Source organism: Esox lucius, chromosome 15 (assembly GCF_011004845.1).
Source record: "Esox lucius isolate fEsoLuc1 chromosome 15, fEsoLuc1.pri, whole genome shotgun sequence".
NCBI lineage: Eukaryota > Metazoa > Chordata > Actinopteri > Esociformes > Esocidae > Esox > Esox lucius.
In genome coordinates, this window is record NC_047583.1 from 18,249,349 (window position 1) to 18,263,622 (window position 14,274).

At 41.6% G+C, this 14,274-nt stretch overlaps 1 protein-coding gene across 2 annotated transcripts in view; it reads left to right on the forward strand.

Moving 5' to 3' along the window:
• babam2 (BRISC and BRCA1 A complex member 2) overlaps positions 1-14,274 on the forward strand; it is a 124,341-nt gene that overhangs the window by 71,741 nt on the left and 38,326 nt on the right. For both annotated transcript variants that reach the window (XM_020054091.2, XM_010892361.4), the window contains exon 7: positions 2,692-2,801. In XM_020054091.2, the coding sequence (XP_019909650.1) occupies positions 2,692-2,801 (110 nt within the window). The remainder of the gene's footprint in view (positions 1-2,691; positions 2,802-14,274) is intronic.

Below are 14,274 nucleotides of genomic sequence, written 5' to 3' on the forward strand. Positions count from 1 at the left end.
ACCGCCCTACACACACTTACCCTCTATCCTCTCAGATCTAGTCTTTTGGGGCTGACTCACATACTCCCAGGGTGTGCGGTTAGTAGCTGCCCCTGTCCGTCCACTTCACCAAGGACTCCCTCCCTGAGTCGCAATCCTCCATCCAGGGTCATTTTAGCGACTCATTAGGTTCTTCATTAAGGCCCTGCCAATGGCCTGTGGAGAGAAGGGAGTTTTTTTTAATGATGTTACCTTACTGCTCTTTACTTGGCGCTTGGCCCCCAAGTGTATTGCTGGAAAAAGCATACAATCTGAGCATAAACAAACGCACAGAGACATGTATTTTTTGCTTGGGATTTTGAGAACCCTTTGGGCCTCTTGTTTTCCGAAGTGGTTGGTATTCTAGCTGGCATTACAAACATTTTCAAAGATCCTTTCTTATTTAAATGTGTTTCTACCATTGTTTCTCTACAAATGTAGTTTCCAACAAATATATTGCTTACCTTCTAGCTATAAGAAATATAGATTGAAATGAGTAGGTGGGTTCTGTTCTCAGTCTTTACCACACTGTCCATCACTCCATCAGCCATGTTCTTACTTTGTATACATCACACAATCTTCATATATTAGATTGAAAATTTGAGTGACTAGGGACTAGTGACTGAATGAGATGGGCCTGCGCCCAAGGCAATGAGGCTGTAAGATTCCGCTACAATCATCTTTAGACCAAACTTGCATATGAGATCAGTTTGGGGGTTGAGGAAGTTCAGCCATTTTCTGTGCAAATGTAAGCCAGGATAAAGTTTGGCCTCACCCCTTATATACACGGACAGTTTCTAGACCTCTGGACACATTCTAGTGTTGTTTGCATATCACAAGTCAAGGTTTTGTAAATTTTCGTCAAGTGGGGAGGTTTGAAGGTTTGGATTCTCAGGAGGAGGGCCACTGTGCAGACCCGTGTTGATTAGTGTGTAGCCGCAGACTGACGTCTGTTAACTGAAATGAGAAGTTCAGGGGCCTCCCTCGTCTGTTATTTGTGTTTCTATGATGCCATATGACTTTTGACAGCTCCTCGGTCTCCTTTGGGACGAGAACAAGTGAATCATCTCAACACGGGGGATCTTTGACTGGCCGTCTGAGACGAAAGCCCTCAGAAGGGCCATGACACAGCGCCACCCATGCAGAAGAACCCAATGTTCTTCTCTACTTCTTTATCCGTTTCTTTCCGCAAGCGTTGCTCTAAAATAAGTATTTGTTAGGTTACCTCGCCAGTGGCCAACACAGCCTGGACTTGACAGCGACAAACTGGAGAAACAACCGTGCCCTGCCATCCTGTTTCCTCTAATTCCTTCACCTCCCCCACCTTTCTGTCCGTCTCAGTCCATCCCAAATAGTCAACTGCCGGAGCCCAGAAGCGCAACCCTGGGGGCAGCGAGCGTGGTTTCTTTCTGGCGTACACGTCCACTATATTGATGCGAGTTGATTCAATCAAGCAACACATTTGGATGCCAGACGGACACTGACTCTATTGTCTTTTACCCTACATCCATCCTTCTTTCCCCATTCACGCTATTGCCTATGACGAGTGACCAGATGAGATGTGGCTTAGTGCACACACACGTACACACACGCAACCACACACCTTGATGATTTGGGACGCAGTCTCGTTTACGTTTCATGCTTTATGTCCAATGTGGGGGGTTTTTCATGAGAAAAGGTACATTTTCCCTGCCTAACCCTAACAATTGTATTCACATTGATTCCGAAATATAATGTCCTGTCTTGAAACAGAACTGAACCACAGAGGCTAATTCAGATGGGTCATTTTAATCCTTTGGAACCAGTGGTGTGGAAATTCAAATGTAGAAGTATGGCCACCATCCTCATTCAGAGCCAGAGAGGGAACCATTGATGTGAAGAATGTACCCAACTCCCTCATGTAACCCCATTAAACTAAACTGCAGCAGCAATTAGATAAAAATAAAATGATTTACACGCTTTGACTTGAAAGATTCTGTGAGTGTGCACGCAAGCTTCTCTTTGCCTTGGTCAACCGCTTCACACCATTCAATGAAACAGCATCTTCTCTGACATCTCAGCCCCCATTGTGCCTTGTCCAGTTACCGGGTTGGCTGTGCTGAGTTGCCTGGCTAAGCAACTGGTAGCACCGTGCCTTAACCCTACTCTGTATGGTGGTGTGGGTGATTCCAACGAAGGGCAGCGATTAGCGCAAATGGATGAGTTCAAACCAACTGTAAGACATTTGATTAACGCCTCAGCTTTGTTCTTAATGTCGGAATGCGCTAGCCACGATCTGTCACAGAACATGGGGCATAGCTCTAGGAACAAAGGACTGATGCAGATATGTGAAGATAGAAAAGAGAAGAAATTCAAACCTCAAAGATATCGGCAACATCAGCTCATTGAGAGCAGATTTGGGTGGCTTCTCTCACACATGATTTGATTGGTGCTCCTAGTCATCAGTGCAGCTAGTCTGTGTAGTTAAAACAGCGTGAAACCAACCCGATGTTTCCTCTATTTGTCTCCTCTGCTCTTTCTCAAACATCCACTTAAATGTTCTTAAATCCGGCTTGGACAGGGAATTGCGCTTCAGATAAGCCAAAGGATTTTGAATGATCCTCAGACATGAGTAAATTTCTTCATGAGAGATTTCTTTGTGAGTAGTAACTTCCCCATCCCCCTCTCCCTCAGGACACAGCATTGGACCCTGGGGAAGACGTAGCCCTTCTCTTCGTCAGCTTTGAAGATGCTGAGGCCACCCAGGTGTTCCCTAAACTCTACCTGTCGCCCAGCATTGAACAGTAAGTGCATGAATCAGACTTTGTTAATATAATTTGATTTAGCAGGTGCTTTTATTTAAGGCTGTGTGTAGCAAACTTTTATAATCAATATGCCCACAGGCTTGTGGGCAAACCCGAGTCTTTGGTGTTACAAACACCATGCTCCAACAGTTTCTGAACCAATATTGTGTTATCATGAATATGATTTATTTAGATCATGTTACAAGTGCATTTGTTTAAAATGGCTTAGCAGTATCCTAAGAAGTTAAACGCGTTAAGGACAAGCCAAGGTAAGGAAAACTAAGTACAAGAAGAAACCTTGAAAGGAGCCAGGATCTTGAGAAGCCTGCTCTCCTGGGTGGAGTAAAATGTTCAGGTTGCATATGATCATTAATGCCCAACAGTCCGCTACAACTCTTTTCCATAACTTGACAAGAGGAGACAGACTTGTAGGATGCAGAACTAGAGCATTTAAGACTCAAGAAGATAATAAACAAAAATGTATTGTGACTGCAGCACATGATGTCATCATGTATAATTCAACACGCCAGTATCTTGCCTTGTGCGCGTGTTTTCCGCTTGCCCAATTTCCATGTGTGTAATTTGCATGTGCTGTTAGTATTTGTGCATAGTGTGCATGTGCTTTATAGGTGCACAGGTTTTGGTGGTTGTGTGTGTGTGTCAGTTGAGTGTACATCCCATCTCCTGACCTCGGGCCCCCCTCCAGCCGGCCAGGTCTGGCCCTTCGTGCTCAGAATAATCTCTGGAGATGTTTATTTACGAGCGCATGCCTTGTCGCACCAGGTTAAGAGCACTCTGCTCTCTCTATCCTTCTTGAATTTCATCCCTCCCCCACCTGTCTCCCCGTCTACCCCCCATCTACCCCTTCTCCCCTCTCTGTCTACCCCCCGCTGTCTACCCCCACCTCTGTCTACCCCCCCTCCGCTGTTAACCCCCCCCCCATCTGCCTTCCCCCCTCTGTCTACACCCCCTCTGTCTCCTATTTTCTGTCTCTCACCTCTCTATCTCCCCCCTCTCATTTTGACCATCTCTTGGCCCCGTCTTTCTCGTCTTTCTTGCTGGGTCTCCCCGTCTCTCTGCTGCTCCCCTTTTCTCATCCAAGTCACACTGCCTCCCCACCTTTCTGCCCCCCCCCCCCCCCCCCCTCGTTTGTCTGCCTTCACTCTATTACCATTTTGTAGTGATGTTTTCATGTAGGCCACTGTGTTGCCAATACATTAGTTAGCTGTTACTCCCATTCCTATTGTAGAATGCTTTGGCAGCGTGCATTTAAGTCAATTGCATCCACACTTTTTTCCTCATTTGGTCTGGTGATTGGCATTTAGTAACTGAAGGGTTGAAATTGAAACGGCAGTGGACATTGGCAGCAATAGGGGCAACCATTTTGTAATTATGAAAATAATTTGTCAAACATACTGTAAAACCTACATAATTTTTTTTATTATAGCTATAGGCAATAGACAAAAAATAAGAATAATTAGCATAGTAGGAGCAGATTTAACATGTTGTCCTTCCTTTTATTATCTAATTAATGCATTTGGTCTGTGGAACAATGGGCTTAAAAATAATGGAATTGGTGTGATTTTCAGAAAGCCAATGTTTTTTTATTGTTAACTTATTCCCAATTTTACCAGTGAATATAAGGAGCACTGTCAACAAATGGATAAAAATGAATTTGGTTAAAAGTATGATGTCTTGCTTGAGTCATTTCTTAGTGGGGTAACTTTTACTTCAGACTACATTTAATTGAGTTAATTACAATCCATTTGTCACATCTCCCGCCGGGGCTGCCTCATCTGGTCCAGGGCTGCCTCATCTGGTCCAGGGGCAGCTCTGGGGTTTGATGTCACCAGCTTTCGAGCCACCACTGTTCCCCTGGTTCAGTATACAGTGGGGAGAACAAGTATTTGATACACTGCAGATTTTGCAGGTTTTCCCACTTACAAAGCATGTAGATGTCTGTAAAATCCAGAAATTCACATTGTATGATTTTTGAGTAATTAATTAGCATTTTATTGCATGACATTAGTATTTGATACATCAGAAAAGCAGAACTTAATATTTGGTACAGAAACCATTGCAATTACAACTGATCATACGTTTTCTGTAGTTCTTGACCAGGTTTGCACAAACTGCAGCAGGGATTTTGGCCCACTCCTCCATATAGACCTTCAGGTTTCGGGGCTGTCGCTGTGCAATATGGACTTTCGGCTCCCTCCAAAGATTTTCTATTGGGTTCAGGTCTGGAGACTGGCTAGGCCACTCCAGGACCTTGAGATGCTTCTTACGGAGCCACTCCTTAGTTGCCCTTGCTGTGTGTTTCGGGTCGTTGTCATGCTGGAAGACCCAGCCACGACCCATCTTCAGTGCTCTTAATGAGGGAAGGAGGTTGTTGGCCAAGATCTTGCTATTCATGGCCCCATCCATTCTCCCCTCAATACGGTGCAGTCGTCCTGTCCCCTCTGCAGAAAAGCATCCCCAAAGAATGATGTTTTCACCTCCATGCTTCACGGTTGGGATGGTGTTCTTGGGGTTGTACTCATCCTTCTTCTTCCTCCAAACACGGCGAGTGGAGTTTAGACTAAAAAGCTCTATTTTGTCTCATCAGACCACATGACCTTCTCCCATTCCTCCTCTGGATCATCCAGATGGTCACTGGCAAACTTCAGAAGGGCCTGGACATGCGCTGGCTTGAGCAGGGGGACCTTGCGTGCGCTGCAGGATTTTAATCCATGATGGCGGAATGTGTTACTAATGGTTTTCTTTGAGACTGTGGTCCCAGCTCTCTTCAGGTCATTGACCAGGTCCTGCCGTGTAGTTCTGGGCTGATCCCTCACCTTCCTCACGATCATTGATGGCCCACGAGGTGAGATATTGCATGGAGCCCCAGACCGAGGGAGATTGACCGTCATCTTGAACTTCTTCCATTTTCTAATAATTGCACCAACAGTTGTTGCTTTCTCACCAAGCTGCTTGCCTATTGTCCTGTAGCCCATCCCAGCCTTGTGCAGGTCTACAATTTTATCCCTGATGTCCTTACACAGCTCTCTGGTCTTGGCCATTGTGGAGAGGTTGGAGTCTGTTTGATTGAGTGTGTGGACAGGTGTCTTTTATACAGGTAACGAGTTCAAACAGGTGCAGTTAATACAGGTAATGAGTGGAGAACAGGAGGGCTTCTTAAAGAAAAACTAACAGGTCTGTGAGAGCCAGAATTCTTACTGGTTGGTTGGTGATCAAATACTTATGTCATGCTAATTAATTATTAAAAATCATACAATGTGATTTTCTGGATTTTTGTTTTAGTTGAAGTGTACCTATGATAAAAGTGACAGACCTCTACATGCTTTGTAAGTAGGAAAACCTACATAATCGGCAGTGAATCAAATACCTGTTCTCCCCTCTGTAGCCTCTGTCACCACTAGTTTCCCAACACCTCACAACACTTTTGTCTTGAATGGCTCACGGACTGTCCTGTCTCCAGCGACACACACCTGATTCTTATTTCATCATTACTATGTGTATATCTGTTTCCTCTGCTCCCCTAGTCCTTGTGTTCTTCGTTACGTGGTAATTTTGACGTTGTACGCTGTTTCAACCATTAACTTATTCCAGGCATTGACGCATGCTTTTTTTGTGTAAATCTATGTCTAGAATTTCCTCTGTAACTGTACTCACTATTCATGTTTTGTGCAGCTATGTTACTAAACCCGTTCTCCGTATCCTGAGCCTGGCTCCCTTTGACCTTGTGACACCAAGTTACATTAGTTTTGCTTCAGCACCTATTATTATGGACTTTGCCCCCTAGCTTCATGTTTGTCATCATGTATGCATGCTTCTGTTTTTCTTTTCTGGATTTCTTTATCATTTGGGGTTTTATTTTATTAAGCATCCATATCTTCTCTATCATTTTCAGAAGAGACTGTGTTAAGATCTTGGTGGTGTGCACTTTCAATACAATTTGATTTAGATCTCGGTTTCTATTTTGCCTCTCGCTCTTCTGCTCTTTCTATCTCTCTCTCAAATCAATGTAATTGCTTGATGTAACATTGTCAATGCATACTTTATAAATAATTCCTGATTTACAGTGTAACATCATTAAAGTAATAACGATAATGAAAATTGTCGACACAACAATTAGTTAAAAACTTTAATGATAAAAGTCATAAGACATACAGGTTTGTTAGACACCCCCTTATTTTGTGGCAGGTAACAGTGTAATGTGCTGCCTATCCACTGGTGTGTTCGTCCTACCCCAACAGAATGGATAAACATTTTTGATATAGACATTTTGTCAGGAAATGCAGCTCCCTCGTGTTATGCTGTACTACAATGATTGCAGAGCCTTCCCTCTACATGTAGGCAGGTTTTCGTTGCTCTCTATTATTCCATAGTTTTGTATCTTCCCCCATTCTCCCCCTTCTCTTCCTTTCTCTTATTTTTCTCTCTCTCTTTCTTTTCACTTTCTCTCCTGCTCTTTCTCTCTCCCCCTTGCTCTCTTTCTCTCCCTCAGTCTCTCTACCTTATTGTTTACTTATGTGTTCAGATATACTGTGACAGGTTACCCCTTTCCCTGCTCCCACATGTTCTCTCCCCCTCACAGCATTGTAATGAAACATCAAAATGGCCCCAAACCACACACTTTAATCAGGGCTTCTAGTTAGACTCCCACAGGCTCTACTCTTCATGTTGAAAGATTGTCTGATTGGGCGAAGGAGCGCCAGTGTCTTGGGTCAGTTTATTCAGGGTGTTAATTCATGGAAGTTTGAATTGCAATTGCCAAATAAAAATGTGGTCACGAATCTTCGACAAGGTGGAGCATGCTTACCATAGAATTGTGTCAGGTCGTTTGTGAGTTTGTATGTGTGTGGGTTTTGACCTTGCCTGTGTGTTTGACCAGGCAGCAGTGCTGTTACGGCCACTTCTCAGATGGTTTAGTGAGGCGATTGGACAGAAGGAGGCTAAAGGCATGAAGGGGAGGAACAGGGGAGGGTTTGGCGACCTATCTACACTATGGACCTATCAGGCTGTTTCAGGGGAATTGTTGAGACCTGATCAGTGTTTTGTTGACAAATTCAATTGTTTTATTCAGTAATCATCTTGTGCTTTGTGATCCATATGAGATATGGTCTGGGGATATTATGATTTAATGGAGGTTCCCCTGTGCATTATTGCTTGAGTGTAGCATTGCTGTGTGCGTGTGTGTGCATGCGTGTGTGTGTCTTACTGGTAAGAGCCTGAATTTCTCAAAATTATAATTAACAAAGGAAAATACTAAAAAGTGAGGACCTTTTGTCTGCCAATCTGGAAATGCTACTTTTGGATTGGGTGTTAGAATTCAGGTTTGGTTTAGGGGTGATACTTAGGAGTTAATTATTAGGGTAAATATTAGGTTTATGACTAGGTATTTTGTGTTGGGTTAATAGTAAGGTGTTAGGGTTCTATCTCTTCCTCAGAACTCATGTTTCTTCTCTCGCACTTTCATTCTGGTCTCCATCCTTTCTTTCTCCTTTCTTTCTCCCTTGCTCCTCTCGATCTCCCTGGCAAAGCCTCAAAGGGACAGAGAAAGAGAGTGGGACTTAAAAGAAGAGCCAAGAGCAGCTACTATAAACAAGCGAGGTCGCTCTCCGCTTGAGAGAGAGAAGGAAAATGACACAGGGGGGCTCTTCTTTCCTCTCTTCAGCTTTCCTCTCGGCTCCCCTCTTCTCTCCCATCTCTTGAATTTGTTTGATATCTCTTTTCCCTCCCTCTTCTTTCTCTCTCCCTCCACAGAGGGCCACTATAGCTCCAGGATCTAAGAGATTTTGAGCAAAACTAGGAATGCCTACCCCCCTCACAGCTATGATGTTTTACCTCTCTCTCGATCGATGTTGTACCTGTTTCTCTCACTCAATGTTGTCCCCCATCTATCTTTCTCCTCAAAAACAAACCGGAGGTTCCTAGCTACTCCATTGAATCCCATGTATTTGCCTATACATAGGTGCATAGCTGTGGTATGTGCATTTGTACGTTAGTTTGCACAGATGTTGCCGTCTAGCAATTGTGTAATTGCTAACTTGCTTTTGCGCAATGTCAGGAAGTCTATGGTGACAAACGCCCAGTCAGCTTTGACTTGCATAACTGCCTTTAACTTTCTGCATGTTTGCTGCAGAAATATAAGAAACAATATCTGCAAGTTCTGACTAGGGAAAATAAAGGGATTATTGACAAAACTCACCAACTAGCCATTTAAGTGAGCTATTTCTGTGTGTTTGTATTCATTTCACACTGCTAGTGACATGCTGTGGATGAGATTTTGATTTTTGGACAGCAAAGCCCTTTCTGTTGTGCCTCTTTAATTAATGCTGAAGAGAAGTCCTTGGGATGTTGATATGCGCTGCACAAAGAACCTGAAACATTTATTGTTGTTATTCAGAAGTGCCTTTAATAGACACTCAGTAAATGGACAGGCTGGAATGTACTCCTTTTGAAGTGTCTGTCATTCAATTCCATGCTTCTTATCTTACTGTAATCATTAAATCATTTCTAGCTAAATGGACATGGTTAGGCCAGCCGTCAACAAATGATGGATTGGCAGAACATCTCTTCCGCCCTCCTCCCAAGAGTCCGCATAGGATCTTTTAAAAAAACATATATTCTTGCTGTTTTGGTCCACACAGTAGTCTAGTTTGAATGTGTGCTTACGGTAGGTTTATGGGGAGACATTTGCCTCTGCCAAGGAAACCTGTAGCGCTGCAATTCGCCTCAACGTTTTATGAAAATCTTGTGCAGACCAATGTCTGGGTCTGTGTGCATGCTTTCATTGGAGCATGCGTGTATCTTTCCCAAGTGCGTCTGTGTTTTTATTTCTGTATCGATGTGTGTTTGCTGGCATGTGTTCATTACCCTGCAAACAATTTGTGTGTGTGTTTCGGGGAGCTGGTATACTCGTGTTTGCTTGTATGCTGCCGAGTAAGAAAACATAGTAGGAACTTGTCTCTGGCTCGCACCTCTTTCTTGGTCAACTCAATCTGGCACTAGTCACTTGTCGCCCCTCTTCCTCAGTCCTCACCCCTGCCCTGGTTATGTATCAACTTTCCTTCTCAAAGGTCAACCATTACTTTGTCAAGTATCAGCCATTCAACAGTGAAATGTCACACTTTTCACCCTTCCCCTATTCTGGTGTCAACCCTGAACTAATGAAATGTTACCCATGCTTCTGCATGAAACCGTCCTTATAACTGGAAATGTGGACAAGAATGTAAGCGTGCACAACTTAGCCTAGCAGTATGAGCTAACAATGAGGCACTGAGTCACAGATATTAACTATCTACCTACTCAGTTCGATCGGATACATATGTTAATAAATCATCATAGCATAGATAGTTTGTTCTTTTATTTTTTTTATTTTTTTACATTAAGTTGAATGCTCCTTACAGCAAACATGCCATCGCGGCAAACTTCATAACACTACAGATGCAAGCTAGCATGCTAGCTAACCTCTATAGTTCTCTACAATCACCATGATAATGGTAAGTCAACTTTGCATTGTCTCTTAGCTAGAAATTGTGTCATCTATATTTAGTTATCAATCTCAATGTTTATTTGTTGCTATCAGTTTGATATTGTGTGGTACTGAGCTTTGTTATAGCAAGCTCACAACATCCTAGAAATAGTAGCTAACTTTTGTAATGAATTGTGTCTGGAAATGTTAAATGAACACGCCTCAGTGATTTATGATGATGTTACTATGTTATTCCTACCCCAACTGCCTTTACACAGTTTACTTCGGAGTACCAAGTTATGACTTGTTTAAGTAAGCTAATGGTTTAATGAACTGTCAGTAGATAAAAATAATGTGGTTCAGTCCAAGAATTTAAAAATAAAAGTTTTAGCAATTCTGAATGAGATGAGATACAGTGGATATAAAACGTCTACACACTTGTGTCATTCTTTATCTCATTCTTTTACACCCCTTGTGATGTAAAAGAATGAGATATATCTTTTTCCACTTTTAATGTGACCTGTAATGTGAACAATTCATTTATGTGAACAATTCATTTATGAAAGAGTGTGTACACCCTCTTATAACTGGGGATGTGGCTATGTTCAGAATTAACCACATTCTATGTTAAATAGAAGTAATTAGACACCTGCCATCATTTAAAGTGACTGATTAATCACAAATAAAGTTCAGCTGTTCTTGTAGGATTTTCATCGTGGAGAAAATATGGAGAAAATATGGCACAACAGAGTCATTACCAAGAACTAGATGTCCCTCTAAATTTGATGAAAAAACAAGAAAACTGGTCAGGGAGGCTTCCAAGAGGCCTACAGCAACATTAAAGGAACTGCAGGAATTTCTGGCAAATACTGGCTGTGTGCTACATGTGACAACAATCTCCTGTATTCTTCATATGAATGGGCTATGGGGTAAGGTGGCAAGACGGAAGCCTTTTCTTACGTTATAGGTCACATTAAAGGGGGAAAAAGTTCTGTCATGATTTACCTTTGTCTCATTCTTTTACATCACAAGAACCTTAACAGGGGTGTGTAGACTTTTTATATCCACTGTACACCTGATCTTATGAATGCTTTTGATGTTGCGAAGATGGTTTCCCATGGTGAAACTATATGCTGATGTTTTTAAACATACAGCAAAGCAAAAGTTGACACTATTGCTGGCCTTGCTGTGGGTGCTGGATAGGCAATACTGGTCATTTCTCTGTTGGTGAATATAAAAATAAATATTTCATTCATTAATGTGGCCCCCTTATTTTCCTGTATTTACATTTTTGTACTTTACATTCCTTTGCACTAGGTCCTCCATTCCTGAGTGTAAAGACCCTAATCCTTACAGAAAGAACCACAGGAAGTGTTGGCCTCTTATTGAGGAACTATTTGAAGTAACAAATAGTAGCATATACAGGCGCAACTCTTCAGATGTTGAATACATGTTATTCACTGTGGCCCCTGGGTGGCTCCAGTCACTGTCTTGCAGTACAATTGCATTATTGCCACCAGGTTTATAAATCCTTGTACGACAATACCCGAGTATCCTGTTGTCATGTTCACCAGGGTCATCATGAGGGATCACCTCAAATTCAATATGTCAAAATGCAGATTGCCTCTGTACTCCCCATGTGTTCACAGAGGACGTAATTTGACAGGTATTAGGACTTCTTTCCTGCCACCTCTTACTGACGGAGATGCTGCAGGCACGTATGTCATCATGGCTCATGACCCATTCCTTTATTAGCATGGTATCTTTTGCCGATGTCCTACTGTAACTGTTTTTTTTTTTTTTTTTTATTATTTTGTCCACTGTACAGAAACTGAGCTGTCGCCTCAGTACTGCAGTACATATCTAATCTTGGTTTTGATGAACAATTTACAAAATCCTAGACTATCCTAGACTTAATTATCTACAGTTTTTGTAAGGCATATGAGTTACAGTAGATATCTATTGAAATACTGAATAATAAATATTTGAATGCAGCATTTCTTGTTAATATATGTAGTTTTGGAAAACATGCCTTTCACTATCACACGCTTCCTTACAACAAACTGTGATTGTCATGTTTATAACATTATCTGCTGAATCTTTGCGTGCTGAGGTAAACATGGCACTGCTAAATGCATGAACTTGTCCATGACACTGTAGTTTACTGAAATGTAAACCACATTATCATAACAATCTAACTTTATTTACTGCTGTTAAGAAAAACAATTTGACTCGTCATTACATAAATAGATATTCAGTTCACGTAACATTTGTTTGGAATCAGTTCCCTTTCTGTAAAGATATTGATTTTCATAGGGTTACACATTGCTCTCTCAAAAAAACATGAAAACGCCTTTATGCAATATACATTTTACACGCTTTATTTTTAATGTAATTTTCTAAATTCAAATTGAATTGACCCCATACTTAGCTAAGAATAATGCTCCTTTGTTTAAAAAAAGACTCTTAATGCTGGAGCAAGAACAAGTTTGTGATTAATCTATCCAAGTCAGTAGAGCCACGTTGTTTTAAAACTTCCCCACTTCTTTTATTTGAAGGAAGATCAGATATTGTTTTCCAATAAAAACTTTGACACCAACGTTATTCCCCAAATGTAATAAACATAAGTAATTTAGCTAGTCAGCTCCCTGTCCTTTCTGATGGGAGACTGCTGCCAAACTTGCATGGCTCACTGAATCTAATTTATTTTCAGGGTTTTCAGTGTAACTCTGCTGTTTAAAAACAACAAGGTATATCATTAATGACTGACAAAATGGAATAATAAAATGTGACTACTGGTTTTATTGTGATTACCAGTATTGTGATTGTTGTTGTTTTTGTCAGTACTTAGCAATTAGTTCCCCAGGGTGGAATCTGACCATGTTTTAAAGCAGGCATCATTACAGCTATACCCATCTTGCTCCTGCCTGGTCTAATTTCCCGCTCCCACCCTTCATCTCTCATCCACCATTCTGTATCACCTCTGGTCTTAATAAAATATTAAAACACACAGAAAAATACAGAAAAAAGGTTATTCTGCTGGTTGCAAATGGTATACAAATACATGCTATGAAGACAACAAAAAATACACCTGTACGTTACAATTGACTAATACATCGCTGATACTTCACTAGGGGAGGAGTGACATTTCACTAGTTCAGGGTGTGTACTTGACCAAAGGATGAGTGATATTTAAGGAGTGGTGAAGTTAATGCCAAATGATATGCGTCACCTTAATGTTACAAAAGTGTCGTTCTGTTTAGCGTTATCTGGCAACTATGTGGATATGGATGTTTGTCCACGCTGTCCACATCAGCCAGCTTTATTGTGTGTGCTCTTTTGGCAGTGTAAAAGCTTCAAGTTATTTGCAATCATTTGTCGTAATCTCTCATAGCCGCAGATACAAGACACCTTGATGTGCCTAGGCTCATCTGATGAGGCTGCTGCCTACTTAACATAGCTAGGGGCACACTGAACACGTGCGTATACGCACATGTAAAGGGGGTCGACAGAATAACAGAACCACCACATGGGAAAATACTCTTTCTTTGAAGTAACTAAATGTTAATTACAAACAGCTGCGGAGGTCACATTAGGTCGATTGCCAATTAGCAGTATGTATGTATGACTTAAAAAAGAGGTCCGACAATTAGCACTTCGATATTGGACTTTTCAGAGCAACATGAGGCAACTAAAAGATTTCAACTAAAAGCAGTAGTAGCAATAGTAGTAGCAGTAGCAATAGTAGCAGCAGTAGTAAATGTAGCCGCGGCTAAAAGAGGCATAATATTTGTTGCCTAACTGCAGTTGCATCACTTAAAATGATTCAATGTGTTAAAGGGGATCTGTCTCAAAAATTATTGCAGCATATGCAGAACAAAGACAAATTGCATCAGCAAAGAGGAACAGTGGTGGCAAGTCGAACCTGATCGAAAAGGAATAATCAGACACTGAACAGGATAGTTACTCAATTTACCACTGAATTGAATTTGA